The sequence below is a fragment of the Stegastes partitus genome, unplaced genomic scaffold, assembly GCF_000690725.1.
Source record: "Stegastes partitus isolate 25-593 unplaced genomic scaffold, Stegastes_partitus-1.0.2 Scaffold110, whole genome shotgun sequence".
Taxonomy (NCBI): Eukaryota; Metazoa; Chordata; class Actinopteri; family Pomacentridae; genus Stegastes; species Stegastes partitus.
Genome location: NW_007577841.1, coordinates 448,834 through 466,981, shown reverse-complemented (window position 1 = coordinate 466,981; position 18,148 = coordinate 448,834). Strand labels below are relative to the sequence as shown.

Sequence of the window (18,148 nt, the reverse complement as noted above, 5' to 3'; positions counted from 1 at the left end):
AAACAAGAGAAATTGGTGTGGAAATTGATGCACAGCTGTATGCAGATTACAGTAATGATTAAATTTGATGGAAGTTAAAAAGTACTTTTTCTTACCGATACTTCGTGACACAGACAAGCGCCTAGACTTGTTGGAAAGGTCAAGTCATGCAGTTTCATTTACACCTCGCTGCAAGAAGTACTTGAAGAGAAACTGACAAGAAAGGTTGTGAATTTAGATGCAGAGTGCATCCGTCTGGCTCTAAGGGTTAAGTGGTGGTAGTTTATTGCAGTCAGTGGAAGGTCCTCAGAGGTGTCATGTGCAATTTTCTTCTAAACTAATATTTACACTCAATGCCACTCACCAAAGCACATGGTGTGTATCCTTAGCACTAGCTTAAGACAACAAATTTAAATCCATGATTGCTTTTATTCATTATAATCTTCCTATTTTCTGCCTTTGTCTTTGTTGCTGCCACTCGAAGATTGGCGTGTGAAAAAAAAAAATCTCCTTTAAATGTCTACATGCAGTTGCATATACTACATTAATAGTGGCTACTTATTGTTCGGAATGTATCCGTGTGTTCCCTCTTTGCAAAAAGCGCTTCTGTGACTGCTGTGTCTCGAGATTTCACTTAATACACTGAAACAGACATAAAATCTCTGAAACAAGGCAATGAGGAGTAAAATGGAGTTTACAGGTGCAGGAGATCAAAACAGGATTTGAGTCGGGTAAGGCGTCGTGTTGAGAGAGAGACTGCTGAGAAAAACTGTGGGATGTGTGATAATACACAGAGGGGAGGCTGGTGGAGGGAGGCAATATGCATCAAAGAAAAGACAGAAAAAGAAGTGGGCACAGAAAGTTGGAGTGACATATTTGATCAGTATTTCATGCATTCATGAGACTTAAATCTGTACCTCAGATCATCATCCACCTACACAAGCCCCCCCCCGCCCCCCAAAAAATACAAATAAAAATAAATCAAAAAACAAAAGTCCTGCAAATCCACCCAAAAACCACAAAACAGTCTGTTCCAGTGAAAGTTAATGCCTTACACATTCAAAACTTAAACATCGTGTCCCAGAGAATTTAGCTTTAAAGCCTTTTGTCAGTGTTTACTGCAACATACTGTACAAACACGAAATACTTTACAATCTGGAGTGTCTTGATTTGCCATTTACCGCCCACTGAGCCCTCATGCAGATCTGCTGAAATTAGTTATGACATGTGTGAGGGAGGCAGAGAAGATGGGGGATTTGGGAGGTCAGGCTAAATTAAAGACATCACTGTCGTCTACCAGAGAGGAAGGCAACATAGTCACAGGGTTATGGGCATTAAAGTTTTATAGAATGATTCTCTTGAAGCTAACTTTTTGTCAAAGGACAGGCTTTGTCTGATCTCGTCGGAAAGCTTCAAACTCAACTTTCGATCAAAAGATGCAGGATGCCTTTAAATGAAAGTTAATTATAAGCATGTCCATATTTCTATACGTGAGGTTAGACTGTGTCAACTTTATCTATATATATGTGTGTCTTTCAGGATCATTTAATGGGTTCTGCTTTAGAGCTGCAGTGAGCACCAGCAGCATGAGGGTATGACCTGCTGACACAGCAAGCCATACAAACTTTGATGAGGGGAGGGGCAGCGATCACATAATCCTTTCTGTTTGGTCATGGAGGCTACGCTAGTCAGCTTTCAGAGGATAAATAAATAAGTATGAGGCCGACAAAGCGAGAAGCACAGTGTTTTACCTTGTCTGGGTCAGCAGAAATGATCCCATCTTCCTGGTAAACTCTCACCCAAATCTGACCTCTGATTGGATTAGAGGGTCTCTGGTGAGTACTGTTTTCCATCAGATGTACAAAATGCACAATTACACAAAGGCATTTCCAGTAAAAGCAGAGATAGAAGACCCTGGATGATGGATGAACCAGAGTTGTTTGCTCATACTTGGTGCTGTAAGCCACTGGCAACTGAGGACAGAAACGGTCTTTGTTTCAGAATGACTTTCTGTATATCGTAACTGATCTATAACAACTTTTATTCCTTTTGTTTGCACTTGTTTGAAGGACAGAGGGGGAGAGGATGTGTGATAAACAAAACTAAAACCAGGGTGCTTGATTTAATTTGATGCAACCATACAGGCTGTTTATAAGCATCTGCCAGGCTTTGTGAAAGCACTCCTTGGAACTACACAGAATACAAATCTAGTGTGGTCAGTACACAAAATAGTTGCATGTCTGGAGGCGGAGGAGCAGAGGGTCCCATTCTCCACATTTATAAAGGGGCCCATCTTGGCCCCAATCTGCCGAAATTAACTTTATTTGCTGTTGAGTTGAATAGTTTGAATGAAGTGTGTTTTTGTGTGAAGTGACTGCGGTAAAAAAACAAGAATTCTGACATTATATACATTTATTGATATGAAAAGAACATTTGCAAGCATCAGTTTGTTTTATTGTAAACACCTACAGTCATCAGTGCAAATGCAGAATGCAGGTTCAGGCGCTTAAGTTAATTAAAAAATATCTACGGGTTTGTATAAAAGAGGCCAGACTCCTGAACTTCACAAGGTGTCTGAAAGATTTTTGAGGACGAAGGAGAGCAGGATGCTGCTGTAAGATCAACTCACACCACAGTAATTTATACTTCTGGTACACATTAGAGTTTGACGTGTTTATATGTGTTTTTAGATGTTGGACATTTTGGACATTGGAAATTCGATGTGGGCTGGAAGGTGGGGCCGTGGTTAGCACCATTCCCTCGCAACAATGAAGGTCGCCGGTTCACGGCCCGGTGAGGACACCCGGGATCTTTCTGCGTGGAGTTGCCAAATGAGGGATCGTGAATGAAAACATCATTAGTGAGCTGTTTCATATTCATTAGGCTATTTGTGATGACATACTGTGAACTCATCATAGATGCTGGCTATCAGGTCTTTGTTAAAAATAAAGGTGTTTGTTTCTCCTTGTGATACAGACCACCGTGCCTGCTCGGTTATTGTAGTAACGGTCACACCTTGCTTTCACAGTTTCGTTTGTTGTCGTGTGTGGGTTGATGTGTCTCGATTGTGTAGACTATAGGGCTTTGTGACTGTATCCAGTACCAAAAAAGAATGAAAAACGATGTATTCATTAGCATTCTATCCTTGGTTGCCTGTTTTTTATCCTTTGTCTGACTGAGGTTTGAGCAAAATATTGGTAAAATCCATGACAGGCATGCTTCTAAAAGAGCCAGTTTGGCTGCTTAAATGTGCGTTTAAAGGTCTCGCATGGTGAAAAAACTATTTTTTATTGTGTTTTCTGTTTGTCCTAATCTTGAAGGTGAAAAATAAAAGCTGTTAAGATATGAAGATGTTTACTTCTACCATTTCTCAAATCCCATCAAAACTAGATAGGCTCTCAGTTTTACAAGCAAATAACCAACAGTCTTCTGGCTCAAACTTTGTTTAATTCTGACCGTCACTGCCTGATTGCGAGGTTAACCATTCAGAATGAGCAGCTGCCACACAGATCACCAGGTTCATTTGCTTTCTACAACTGCTTCTGCTACATCTAAAATGTTTCAGCCACAAGCAAAACTCATTTATCATCGGTCTTCATGCACTCCCAGCATCTTAAAGCGGCTTCTACACAGGACGCAGTATACAGATACACAGCACTATTCTATTTAATGTTATGTATATAGTACCAATTCACAACATATGTCGTCTCAGAGCACTTCACATAATAAGGGGAAGACTCTACACACTGTCCTTGCTATTTTGAACACTTTTCTCCCAGAATCTCAATACAACCGCAAATAATCATCATCATATGATTTGGAGAATTGAGATCATAGATTGATTCAGACACATACAGCACAGGCTCTTCCTCCACTTTTCCCTCTGTGCAGGCGAGATGCCTCATTTCTATTGGCTGCATGGGTCATGTGTCAACTCTGCATCACTAAACCACTAATTTTATAACAACATTGTCTGATAAATTGACTAAACACATGAGTTGAAAACAAAGGCAGTGCTGTTTATTTTGCAATATTTCCATGTAAAATTATCCCTCAGAGAGAAAATTAGAAGCGATAGAAAGTCCTGGTGTCAGTTCTGCTTTTTAACTCTGTGCTCGTAATCGCACACTCTGAGAGAGTTTTCTTCCTGAAGGGAGCTCATTGGTTTTCAGACCCAAACAACCCATTTAGAAAAGCCTTAAAACCAGACATAATACACTTGTGGTGGAACGAACCACCTTTTATTTTCAGCTGAAAAAAAAAGACACTGTGAGAACATGAGACTTGCATTAATTTGCTGAAAAGGGGCACAATATGTGACCTTTAATTATAAATCTACAACACTGTCTGTGGTGCTTAAGTAGTACACTTCATTGTAATCCACATTTTTCTCCTGTCTGCCTCTCGTTGCACCTTTGAATCTGTCTTGCATCTCTATACAGCCTATAATGGCTGTACAAGGGTCCGCTACAGGTCCTTGCCCCCCCCCCAACATGAGCCGTCGTCTGTCTGGAAAATATATTAAATGATGCACCATAGGAACAGAAAAGATATTGTTCTGCTACAGGGTCTCAGACAGTGGGAGAGGCATAACAGTCTTTGAACAGGAAAATTGGTTCTGCCCTTTCATTCAAATAACAGCATATATCTTTGGAAAACCAAATCAAAGTCTGGACAAACAATGCAAGTTGTATGATAGGTTTTCTGAGCCAACTTTTGAGTAATGTGATGAAAGAAATGTGTGCAGAAAAAAACAAAACAAAATACAAGCAATCCTACAAAAGCCACATTAGTCTTTTTGATTACATTAGTGTGTGTCCTGTATCACTTTGTCATTTCAGGCTGTCTATGAAGCAGCCATCTGAAGATTTTCTCTTCCGGTTGTCAAATACAAAAGATTCTTGCAGCAACTTTTTGTTGCGCAGTAGAATCCGACTTTTTGCATGCCTGATTCATTAGAAAGGGTTATAGTGCATTCTAGCTGCAATGCTTCATCCGAAGTAATAATCACAATGCGAAACAACTTTCTTGTTCAAGAACCACAGGAAAAAAAAGACAAATATTCAACAATATATGATATAGTACATGTAGATTTTTTTGTAATAGAAGTTGAAGTATTGGAGAGAAGGAGAAGGACATCCAGACAAAAGCCAGTCCGCATTTTCTATTGTTTTCTAAGATGATAAAATATGTTGAAGGCCTCATTCTAGGAATGTTTTGGTTTTCAACCCTAGCTCTATAATATGAAGTGAAGTTCCCCTTCATCAACACTCATGCCATTTTCCAAATGTAGTTGACTTCAAACTGCATCTTACTCAGTCTGAAAACTGGCATTTCATTTCTGTATTTACCAAACCAACCTGCCCAACATGTACTTGTACTGTCCTTTGAGAACAATCAGACATATAAAAGGAGAAACGTTTTGTATTTCAGTGCTTCGTGACGGCCCCTCCTTGGTTTTCATTAAATTGATGAAATACCATTCTGACATCCGTTTTACGTAGCTAGAATTTGATTTCCGTATCGCCGCTCCAATCTTGACAGAGCAGTAACGTCAGCGTTGTATCATAGGCAGAGCAGATGGTCCCACTGAGCCAGACAGCAGCCTGATAAACAAAACAAGAGCCACAGACTTTGAACAACAACCCACATTATCCTTCCAGTTGAAGCCTCTTTTTTTTTTATCTACCTTACAAACATGGAAACACACATGTTGTCCTGCGCCTTCGTTTGTTGATTGAGCCACCACACAGAAACCAGCAGGGAAAGCTAATTAGCTGTTTAGCATGTAAACAGCATGTAAATGAGACTGCAGATGTCACTGAAGTGTCTTTTGTGGTCACGCACTTTGTATCAGCAAATTGTAGGCTACAATCCAGGGTTGGGTGGTGTGGTGAAAGTTTAATTATGATAAAATGTTATATTTTAGTCGATATTGATAGTTTCTGCTAATTTTAAATGACTCATCTTTAATAGAGAGCAGGAGAAGGGATGGAGGACTGATAAAATAAAGTAAAACCTGGAGATGGACGGAGGGCAACCAGGGCAAAGCTTCAACACTGCACTAAGTTCCTAGTGGTTGACCAAAACGTATTGTTGCACACCGGCCTCCATGTTGCTCCCACATCAAGCCCATCAGCAGTAGCCGCCAGCAGTGTGGCGGAGGTAGTCAGAGACACAGTGTCGTGGGTGTTTTTAGACCATGAAGCCAGTCTCTGTCTGCTGCAGCCTCCACCAGGTCTGCAGACATGGACTACGGCGCCTCAAGAACTGCATGGAAGCCACAGGGAGCAACAGGGGGCAAAGGGGCTCCATTATCAAGGAATATGATAGGAAGTCGTGATCCAAGGGGGGATGTGCATGTGCTTCCATGGCTGTTTGCATCTAATGCATTTCAATACCAATATCGAACATTCCATCAAAAACTTTTTTCATTGTTATTGATGAATTCTCTGTTTTATCACTCCGGCTTCCGACAATCCAACTTTGCTTACTTCATCTCTCCGTCTCTTCTTGTTTTTAATTAAAGATTTTTTTTAAAGATGTTGACATTATTTTTGACTGCTCAAAGAAATGTTTAAATGTGATTTCATTTGGGTATTATTGTGTAGTTCATGTAGTTTTTTTGTTGATTTAAACAAGGCCTAGCTACCATCATTCCTTTCTTGCTTTTTCAGGTTTGTGTGTTTTTTTTTTAATAAATTATTACTCAGTACGTGGGAGCAGCTCACATGCTAACAAGGTTCAATGTACTCTCTGCAGCACATGGTGTTCTTTGTAGAGGCTTAGGCACCAGTTTATAATATTGCTGTTTCATTTGTAAATTTGAAGCTAGAAAAAAAAACCCAACATGAAACCAACCATTTCCTATGCACCTGTCTACCTTTACTGCATTTTGAGCTCTAAAGTGTTTAACGTTAATTAAATGAGCAAAATGTTGTGAAATATATCATCCTGTGAACAAATGCTGACAAATTCATAATTTAATTAGAACATTGTGAAACAATCAAACATATTTTTAAAATTCACTTCATTATTATTAAATATTTTTCTTGTTCTGCATATTCTCATAATGACAGTTAACTTTTTTGTTTAACTTCAGCACTTTTTGTTTTTGAAGTTTGCTTTTATTTCCCAATGACATTTTAATTAATTAAATTTTATTTATACAGCAACAATTTATACCACGTCATCTCAAGGCACTTTCCCTGGTAAGGTGAAGACTCTTTAAAATCATACAGAAGAACTCCACGAATTCCAAAGTTTCCTTTGGATTGTCTTTGAGCGGACACTTTGCAATTTGTCCGAGTGGTAGTTTGATTTCAAAATGTCCCTTTTATCACAATGACTTTGTCAGTAAGGAGAAACCTTATGTGATTAGCTGTGTGCACATTAAGCATCGATCTCGGCCTGAAGTATAGACTGTATATAAAATGAAGACGGACACAATGACAGCTTCTAAAATTGAAGCCAAAATGTCTCAATGGCTAATTCATGCAAATTTTCATTTGAGATTCACTGCCAGCATTGTAAGCCTGAGCTGCAGTCAAGTGCTGTCACGGAAATTCTGGCATATCTTCCTTTTTGCATTTTGCTTTCTACATTGATCAATTCTCTGCTAACTTGTGGTAGCCATTTAGCTACCATCCTACAAAAAAACATAAATAAAAAATATGTCTACCAGTGGGGTGCTTGAAAAAAAAAAAACTCTAATTAAAATTCAGAAAAGGACAAAGTCAGAGAAAGGCTAGTAATTGCACAGGCTGCTGGATGAAATCATAGCTGGCCAGACATTTCCCATGAACATCTCAAGGAGATGATATGTAAATTCAGATGTTTTTATGGTAGGCTACATGATGGGCTCATTTTAATGAGAACCAAGCTGCTGGTGCACTTTCTTTCAGTGACTGCGTTAGTACTGGGCCTGATCTCAGGACACTATAGTAGTAAGTAATACGTATAATAATAGAAAACAAAGGAGGAGGATTGGTTATTTTATTTTTTCAGATCAAGCAACTCAAATTGATCTGCATGTGTTTCGTTTGCTGATCTGTTTGTATCGTGCTTACAGAAGCAACCTGTCCCACAGTGCAGTGCAGAGGACTCCTCCAGTGAGGACAGTGAATTGTAATACTGATATGGGCATTTAGAAATGGACAAGTGAACACTGACAGAAATCATAGACAGTTTGGTTTGATCTTCTCAGTTTAAATAATGACAGAGCTAAAATGTCCCTTTTTTCTTTAAAGAGCCAGGTATTGTTTGAATGTAGCTGAAACTTTGCTTGCTTTATGACAACATTGTAAGAAATAGAAGGCCAGTACACTTGTGATTATAAATTACCATGGCATCTTGAGTTCATTTTCAGTAAACTATCACAGCTTTAATTCTTTTCAGATTGTGTGCAACCTTGCTGCCCCAAAACTACACTATTAAACATCACATTCAAACCTCACATATAATGTCTAATATAAAGAAAATAATCCTAAAAACATATGATTTTTATATAATCAGAATATGTTTAAGATAAAGCACATTTCACACTGATGTGCAGCAGCCACAGCCCAACCCTGAATACTTCTGTTTGAAACATCCGCTGATGCTCCCATTAACGCACCAACAAACTCAGCCGTCGCATTGTCACTGTGGCTGGATGTAAAGAGAGGATGATCTTCAGTCAAGCGTCTGTTTATTCCTGCATCAAGTTACGTTCTTTCCAAGGCTTCACTTGTTGCTGCTCTGGTCCTCCATCACTCTTTGAATGCAGCTCTGCCCCTCCTTACTGGCAGATAAATAATACAAGATGTTCCAAAAGCAAATTGTAGTCATTGGTGCTAATACAGTATTAATTGTCCATGACTAAATATCATATAGTTGTTTTAATCTTACTGCATACAACATAATAATAATTAGTCAACACATTGTTCACTGATCAACAGTCAGTTCTTAAAAAAGCACATAAATACTCCAAAATATGTTCCTATAAAGCTGTTACGTGGATCTTAATATTGATCGGTTACATTACTGGTTCTCTCAAATCACACTCAAACATTTCAGCACAGAATGTGTATTGTTATTTTTGTATTGTTATAGTTATGCTCATTTTTGCACTTCCGTCAATGGGAACTGAGCGTCATGTGCTGGAAATTAATATCTATGGTCTTCAGTCATGCTTTTAAAACCGGCAGCACCAAAGTACTTCACCTTCCCTACACAAATCAGTTTAACTTAGTCAGATGTGAGCTTAACAGGATTAAGATTCATAAAACTGCAACAGCACATGATGAAAGGTTTTCACAAAAACAAGCCAAAGAAATCCTTGTACTGTGGAACAAAAGGCAGAAGTGCATGAGTGCATGTTAAATCTTAGCCAAAGTTACCATGAGTGTCATGTCTGGGTTTCTGAAACTATCACAGATAACTAGATTACTGTAAAAATGATGTTACTTTAATGCAAGAATTGTAAGGACAGCAGCTCACATTGCCTTCTGGTTCACTTTTGTCATTGTGGCTCCTTGGATCACTTCACTCTTAGCAGCAGTCTGAAAGTCCAACAGCTTGAGTGAGCGTATGTATCTTGCAATATTTGACTTCACTTTTGCATAATGGCGGGAAATGATGACAAGTCGTCCATATTTGTACGAAGCTCATAACAGTTTGCCCAATGCTTTTTGGCATTTGACCCAGCAGGAGGTAGCTACAGTTGGAAAAATTTAGGAAAAATTGGTGCTCTGATCCAAATGTAGAAATAAAACCAAAGAGGGAAACAGCGTTAGAAAAAGCAAAATTAACAGGAAATGCCATTTTAAATGTTAAAAGGAGCTGACATTTATCAAAAGGTCTGCACCAAACAGTCTTGTGTCATGAAAGGGTGCATAAATAACATTCCAAGTCTCCCTGCGTATTATCAGAATGCATTTTTTGCATTTCGTGTGTCATTGCACACCATTTAGGTGATGACCTGGTGAATGACCTCCTCCTCCCTGACCTTAACCCTGACCTTAACCATATCATGTGTTAATGCTGTTAAATCACACCATAAAAGCTTGACATGAATGAATGTGACACATGAAATATGCCTGAGGTGATGTGCTATTTATGCACAGTCCTACAATATCACATTACATTAGACAGTTTTATGTCATGATTTATTCTTCTCTATTGTTGGACACCATGGGAAGCTTTAAAGGAGGCAAGACTTAAAGTCTGATGTTGCAAGTCACTAAAATGTTGATTTGTATGCAAACCAGATTTAGAATTTTACTTTCCTGTGCTGATAATATTCCCGAATGGATTATTTTCACTTTGGTTCTAAAGTCTGAAAAGCAACAATCTCCCAAGAAAGCTACCTTAAAATGGTTGCAAATACAAAAGAATATTAATCATATTTCCTGAAACTGACAGTATCAACAACAGTGGCACAGCAGTGAAAAAAACCAAACACCTTAACAGAATATTGGTTATGAAGAATTCAATCCAACACTGCAGTCTTCAGAGGACAATTGAAGTGACGTCTTTATTTGATCTTTTTAAATGTGCTCAAAGCAGAGAAGTAAACACTTGTTCTTTTAGAAAAGGACAGAGGTCAGTGTAACATTGAAAATCTTTCAGAGCATTGTTCATTATACAAACAAAACATCTGTAGCATATTGATACGTGTGTGATTATGAGGCACCACACAATAATACTGCACTGTCTTCAATTATTTACACGAGGAAAAGAAAAAAAAACAGCCCTTGTGGCTATAAATGCTCAAAATGTATAAATCATTTCTATATCTTTGTGTACATGATAATAATAATGCAGATGTGTGTTCATTATCCGTGTGCGAGCAGCAGACGTTACAAAAGAGCGATACAGTGTTTGGTTTTCTACTGTGGCTGTAAAGAGACAAGGGATGTGTGGCAATATAAAAAATTAAAAATAAAAACAGGATGGAGAGAATACACAGACACTGGATCAGAGAGAATCAGGCCATTTGAGAAAGCAGGCTTATACATACTCACACACACATACAATCACAAACGGGAAGTTGGGTTAAGATGCAGTAAAGCCTCCAGCTTCGCTTTTTCACAACACTGATCCACATGTTGTCTCCCTCTTTCTCTCTTTCTCTCGCTCTCTCACACACAGACACACACATACATAAAAATGCACACACACACAGTGAATGCCTCAGTAGGTGCCCATCTGCTCCAGCAGCACTTCTGTTTTTCAGCTGTTTTCTCAGAGGGGAGAGGAAGGAAGGGGCAAACACATGCCTGGAAAAGGAAAACCGCCTGTGTTGCCACTCCACTGTACACACCGTCCAGTCCCAGTTCACCACAAACTTACATCCCGATGTGAAGTTTTCACCGCACCTTCCAGTTTAGACACTTTCAAACCTCGCACAGAACACTGAAGCAGAAATATGACTGTTTCTTTAAGATTAGTCTTTTTTTTTTTTTTTTTAATACATTTTTGCTACTTAAACAGTAAGCAAGGAGCCCCTTCGTCCCATTGGTCCTCATGTTGAGAGTGTGACACAATAGAAAGTTTAAGAAAACCAGAGTAAGATACAGAGAGAAAAGATAAGTTTTACTACCTAACGTCACAAACAACAGGTGTGTGGAGATTGTCAAGGCCTTAAGCATTATACTCAGTGAATTGAGGTCACATTGTAAATCAAGTGTCTCCATGAACCATTCGCCTCCTGTGAATTTCATCCGAGTGCAGCCACTGTGGCAGGCATGCGTCACAGCGACTGAGGAGTCCGTTAATTTTTATTAAAATGAAGAGAGTCAATGAGGAGCCCACCTCCCAAAGCAGCCTGACAGGCATTGAATAGCAGCCTCCTCTGTGAAAACGATCTGAGCTTATTCTTTAGATTTAAATCCTTTTTTTTTTTTCTTCCCTCCGTAGTGTAATTCAATCCTTTCAACCGTAAAGTTTCCCTTCACTTCTAATACAATCCCTGAAAGTAAAAGGTGTGAAACCACCCTCAGGCCAGCACTTCATCAAACAGCTCACAACAGTGTAACACTTTGTCCTCCGGGGTAAAATGTCTATTACAAACCCAGCTGTGCAGGACCTCTCAAAAGGAGCGTTTCCATGACTTACAGAGGATCTTCTGGAAGGCTCTGCGGAAGTCCTGGTTGAAGATGGTGTAGATGACCGGGTTCAGGGAGCTGTTGCAGTAGCCAATCCAGAAGAAGAACTTGAACAGCGTGTCGGGTATCTTGCACGCCTCACGGCAGATTCCATACAGGCTGTAGGAGAAGAAGAATGGGAACCAGCACATGACGAACACGCCCATGACCACGGCCAGGACGAAGGTGAAGCGCTTCTCCCGAGCAGCGGAGACCTTCTTCCGGTTGACGGTGTTCTGGCGTTTTCGGCGGGACGAGAACAGCTCCATGGATTTGGAACTGGCACGTGACTTTCTGCTGGAGTATTTCGAGGCAGAGCTGCTTTTCCGGCTGGCCTTCCTGTCTTTCCTGGGTTCATGGTGATGCCTCGAGGAGTTGGAGCTTTTCTTAACTTTCTCGTCCGATGAACTGCTGTCGTCGAAGTCGTCGTCGTGGTCTGTTGACGGATGCTTTGGCTGGTTTGGCAGAGTGGATCGGACCGCCTGATCTTGGCAGTGCCCGTTTTCACGCTCCTGGTCTTTCATGCTCCCGCCCCTGTTAGATTTTAAAGACCCGCCTCTGCCGGGCTCAGTTTGGTCCATCCCATTCTCCATTGGTGAATCCACGTCTCTCTTCTTCTCTGACATTGTCCTGGTCCTGGTTTTTGCCACCTGGTAGATCCGAATGTAGACCAGGATCATAATAACACAGGGGGCGAAGAATGATCCAATGCTGGAGTAGAGGATGTACCAGGTCTCATCATTCAGGATACACTGGGGACTGGCCTCACTGCTGCTCCTGTCCATTGATATCAGTGGAGGGAAGGAGATGACGGCTGAGATCAACCAGACCACCACAATCATGCCTTTAACTCGTTTAGGCGTTCTCTTTAAGTTATACTCTACTGCCTGTGTCACTGACCAGTACCTGTCCAAACTAATAGCGCACAGGTGAACAATGGAAGAGGTGCAGAATAAAACATCCAGAGCCAAGTAGATGTCACACCAGATTTTGCCAAAAAACCAGTAGCCCATGAGTTCATTTGCCAGAGAAAAGGGCATGACCAGAGTGGCCACCAGTATGTCCGCACTGGCCAGGGAGACGAGGAAGAGGTTCTGGGGTGGTTTCAGAGCTCTGCTCGTTAAAACAGCGATGACAACCAAAACGTTCCCGACTATTATAAACAAAATCAGAAAGCTGACAAGACCAGCGATTCCCCAGATAGCAAGCTGGGTGTACTGGCTCCCAGAGGTGGAATTAGAGGAGCTATTTTCTGCTTCTATCCCGTCTTCCAAGCTGGAGATATTAAAGAAATCCATGTTTCTTTGCTGTAAAGGCGTCACTTTTAAAAAATTAAAACGTGCGTAAATATCCAATTAAGACTTGAGCGTATATTTCACTACAAAATTCTACATCAAACTGCATTTTTTCTCTCTCCCTACCTGCAATGTTCCACATGCTGCATACAAGTCTCTCTCCTTTGGATTAAAAAAAGAAAAAGAAAAAAAAAGAGAGAGGCGAAGACAAAAGAGCTGGTAATATTCAAGTCTTTTAAGTCCTTATTCCCCCAAAAAACGCGCAGGCTTCTCAGCAGCAAAATGTCCATGGTTGAAAAGCGGCTCCCTCCTCACCGCGTCCTCTCCCATCCCGACTGCGACCGCATCTCTCCACCTCCGCCTCCCCGCTGTGTCCTGAGAGAGGTTTGTAACAACCACGTGTCTTTTTTTTTTTTTTTTTTTTTTTTAATTAGAAAGAACTGGCAGGGACCCGCTCCGCCCCGGAGGAGAGATGGGAGCGATTATAGGAGGAGAGAACAGAGCAAGCAAGCAAATAAGCGAGCAAAAAAAAAAAGAATTTCAGAACTGATATTATATACTAACATATTTGAGAATAGTGGATGAAATAGTGTTGGATTCTGTTGCTGATGATGATGATGGGGAAGCTCTTGTTAAACGATTTATCTGCGTTATATGCGTAAAGTGGCTGAGAGTCACCAATCGGACAGCCGATAAGAGAATTATTTTTTCTTCTTCTTCTTTTTAAATTTCACTTTTAAAGCTCTGTGTCAGTGTTAAGAGGCTGTGTGAGCAGGAGCTGCTCTGTTGAGGTCACATTGGTGTCCGAACGCAAACTGACAGCGGCTAAGTCCCCCACCAAGGAGCGCACGGTCCGCTCCGTCCTTGTGTGCACACACTGGAGGTCAGTATTGTAACAGTCAGCTCCGGAGGGACAAGCTGGCGGACGCGCGCACCATAAATCCGAACAGTCGTAATATTACAACCAAATAATCGGTTAGATATTCCATTATTAAGGCTGTTTAATTACATGCGCCTTCTGGGATGCAGAGCCTGTGTGACCTTACAGCGGAAACTTTCTCATTTCTCTGCGCTCTCCTGACATTACTCTTTGCGCGTTTGTGTGGTGGTAATTGTGTTGATAAAGAGATTACAGGATTACACTGTGTGTTCAGATGGAAGCGAGAGGCAGGCTTTTGGGGGATACCAAAAATTATCTGCATGGATAGCAGCGCAAACATGCAGAGAACAAAATAGGGCTTGCATGATATATGATTAATGAGTATCCATCTTAAACCCAAGAGAGCACCCCCTTGGCAAGCTTTTTCACATGCAGTTATGAGCGGAATCTATCTTAATTTTGTGTTTTCAGTTTCTTTATTCATGTGTTTTACGTCCCCTGAGGACACACTTGCATGCACACTTTTCCACACACAAGCGATCAGAGCACTCTCTGTCTCGTTCTCTCTCTGTCTCACTTTCAATCCTCACTATCCACTCAGTGTCTGTCTTTCTCTATCTCTTTCTCTAACACACACATACATGCTTTAAGGCTTTTCAAAAAGGACGGTGCAGCAGCACTCTGCCAAGGTTGTTCAAATTAAATCCAACCTCACATCAGTAAGTCAATCCAAAAAAGCCTGGGTGGAAGTTTTTTGGTCAGCCTTTGGGTGCTCTGTGCCTGTTAACCCCATCCTCCCTGGGTGGTGTTGCCTCCTGGAGAAACCCCGTCTCGCCTTTGGAGTACAAGCCTGGTATTAAGTTCCTGGGCCAGTGCATTTATTGACCGTGTCTCCCAGCTAAGTACCTGCCATTAATCACAGACCGCTCAGCCATATTGAATTAAAGAGCAGCCACAGCCGCAAGAAATGCTAAAGTCCAGATTGATCCGCATCAAGTCCACGAGGTGGAATGAGGATGGCTCGTGGTCATCTGCCTGGGAAACACATAAGGTGGTGAACAGTCCATTATTTGTCCTCCTACGTATCCCCAAAACCCTTTTTTCCTTCTTGTGCTGCCGTTTTAAATGTAACTAAGGCTAGAGTGATGCAGTAGGTCAGTCTGGATGCACTCTAAGCTGATTTTAAGGAGATGGATAAGCCCTAATATACCGAGCCCTTTTCTTATTTCCAGTGTAGAGCTCTGAGGGAAAAAGCTTTTTATGCTACAAGCCATGAGGCAGGTTTTGGGTGTCAAGGAAACTCTGTTAATTGTTTTTTAATCTTTTAAAATCAAGGCTTTGTACTTTTTCCACTCTTAATTATCACCCTTTTTGTGCTCTCTCATGCTTTCTTTTTTTTATTCCGGTACAATCCCATAGTTTGCCCTTGTTTGCTCTGTGTAACAAAGTGCTTCCCGGTTTGCACACATTTATTTAAGTGCTACAATGCAGCATTTCTGGAATTGAAAATGGAGGAAGTGCTCAGAGTTTTCATTCAGGAAGAAGCAAAATAACAGAACTTGGTAAATGTCGGTATGCCTGAGTTCTTCTAGAAAGGTTACATGACCAGCCATGTGTGGCCTGACACAGTGACCACTCCAATCATCACGCAATCAGTGCCTCATAAAACTAGAAGACATAAGGTCAAAGGCACCCACCCCCTTCGTATGAATCCCTATCATCCATCTGTGTGCATAAACAAGAACATAGAACACATTTAAGGCCGCCACATGCTATCAAAGGTTAATTCCCCAAAGAAATCAAAGCTGTTACCAGTAACAACAGCCACTTCTAATTTTCCCACCGTCCCTAATGTGTTTCCATATGAGCCTCCTCTATAAGTGGAGGTTTGCTAGAAGCTGATGACAGTGACAAATGGCAGCGTTACCTGGGCAGACAACGATAGAGCCGAGAACAAATAGTTCAGTGAAGCAACGTTAAGCCCCGGGGGGAGTTTCTCTCCTGCTAGCATCACCTCACAGAGCAGGGCTTGCTTCTTATCTAGTGCCTTGGCTTTATTTGACAAATTACCTAGTGGGAAAAAACAGTAAAATAACATCAGTGGCATAGTTGATTTGGATTTTTCCCTGTAAATAGAGGGATTTTTAAACCTAATTCTATTAGAATTTGTAATAAAGTTGGTGCTGTGGATGTTTCTTAGCTTACTATATCTCCCTCTGAAATAATCTCATATCTCTCCCGCTGAGTCCAACCATTCAATCATTCCCAGATGCTTTGTCATTTGTGGTTGTTTGTGTGGGATTGTCAGAAGTACTGGAGGTCAGAAAGATTAAAGAAGCTAGAGGATCCATTTTTTTTAAGCCATAGCTATATTTTACACTGTTGTCTTTCTCAACCTTGTGCTTCCTCCAACCTTAACATTGAACGTGATGGCGACCTTGCAAGTGACTGGATGTCATCAGGATGCATTTTAAATATAAGAGATAAGAGATTTTTTGGCTTTTTGCTTCAGCTTTAGAGGATCTGTGGGTTGCATTCCAATGGTGCTAATTTCCCTCCCTGTGAACTTACAAATTATCCTTAATGGGTTTCCACAGTGACGTGCGCAGACTGGGTAACTGCTGAATTATTTAAGTACTGATCTTGAATTTGAAATATCCGGATGCTTTATTGTCTTCCATTTAGCAAAAGCTGCTTTTGAGAATTAATTTGTTTTGCGTTTCTCTGTAATTTTTCAAATAAAGTGCAATTAGTCATTCAAAAGTGTTTTCAATCTTTTGATTAGATTACTGCTTAATACAGTTATTATTCAATGAATGGTGTCATTTTATTTTTTACATCTTTCAAAAAACAAGTTTTCTCTTTTAATCCACTTTTTTCTTTTTGCTTAATCAGTAGCAGTCAGTACAGACATCTTTGCTCTGTCAAGTGAAAGTGAAGAAACGCGCAAAACGCTTTATTGATAGTTTGGCATGGTTCTTTGAAAACTTTGTGGACGATTTTCAGTACAAAAGTAGTCGTACAGTAAATGGAGAATAAAAGACAAGTGAAACGGATGTAGGCTGAAGCTGTGTAAAGTATAAAGGCTTTATTCCTCTGAGTGAATTTTTGGCATGTCAGAATTCAGGCAGTTGTTCATTTGAAGGAAATGCAGGCATTTTATCTGCACATATTGGGCATCAAAAGAGGGCAGATGTGTTCCACTTTTATTGATGGCATGAAAGCATTCTCTGGTGATCAAGGTTTTATGGAGTGTGCACTGCCTGAAGAGAAGTAAAACATAGGCAACAAGTGTGTTATGTGAAAATACTGTTGTAAGCCTCTTTCGGCTCTGCAGGTGATCAATCTTGGGCGTTTGTTTAGAAAGTCAGTGCTTCGATTTGAAAAGGACACAATGTCAGCAGCGTTTACCTCCATGTGTTCCTGTGGAGCAGCTAGTTCATGACTCTCTCATGAAAAGCATGTGTGCTGTCACTGAGGCAAATGGTTTTTCTTCCCATGACACAGTGCAATGTGACTGCTGCCTTAGTAGTAAAGATACTTGTTCTATGTTTTGCATCAACAGCTGCATTGATTTTGATTGCTTTGCACGACCGATTTTTATGAAGCAGTTTGGTCCATATACAGATGACAATAAATCAGTTTACAGCTGAAAAAACAAAGGCCGTGTTATATAGATATCATCATATTCAGATGTATACATCTTTGAAGGACCCCCTCCGGCGGTGGGAACTGCAGTGCTCTTCTGACTTCTTCTTTTAGTGCCACCATCAGGTTGACATTTATGGTTCCAAGTTTGGTATCTGTATTAGTTTATTAAAGACCCTTCAGGGAAGTTCTTTATTTTGTGTCCATGTGGTGTTTTT

General features: G+C 40.5%; 1 protein-coding gene across 1 annotated transcript; it reads right to left on the bottom strand.

Moving 5' to 3' along the window:
* Positions 1–12,052: 12,052 nt before the first annotated feature.
* Positions 12,053–13,408, bottom strand: adra2c (adrenoceptor alpha 2C). Its single transcript, XM_008277926.1, has one exon. The coding sequence runs from the start codon at positions 13,403–13,405 to the stop codon at positions 12,053–12,055; it is 1,353 nt and encodes a 450-aa protein (XP_008276148.1). The 5' UTR covers positions 13,406–13,408.
* Between the last annotated feature and the right edge of the window lie 4,740 nt (positions 13,409–18,148).

Coding starts and splice junctions, on each gene's coding strand:
- adra2c (XM_008277926.1), bottom strand. CDS start 13,405: ATGGATTTCTTTAATATCTCCAGCTTGGAAGACGGGATAGAAGCAGAA.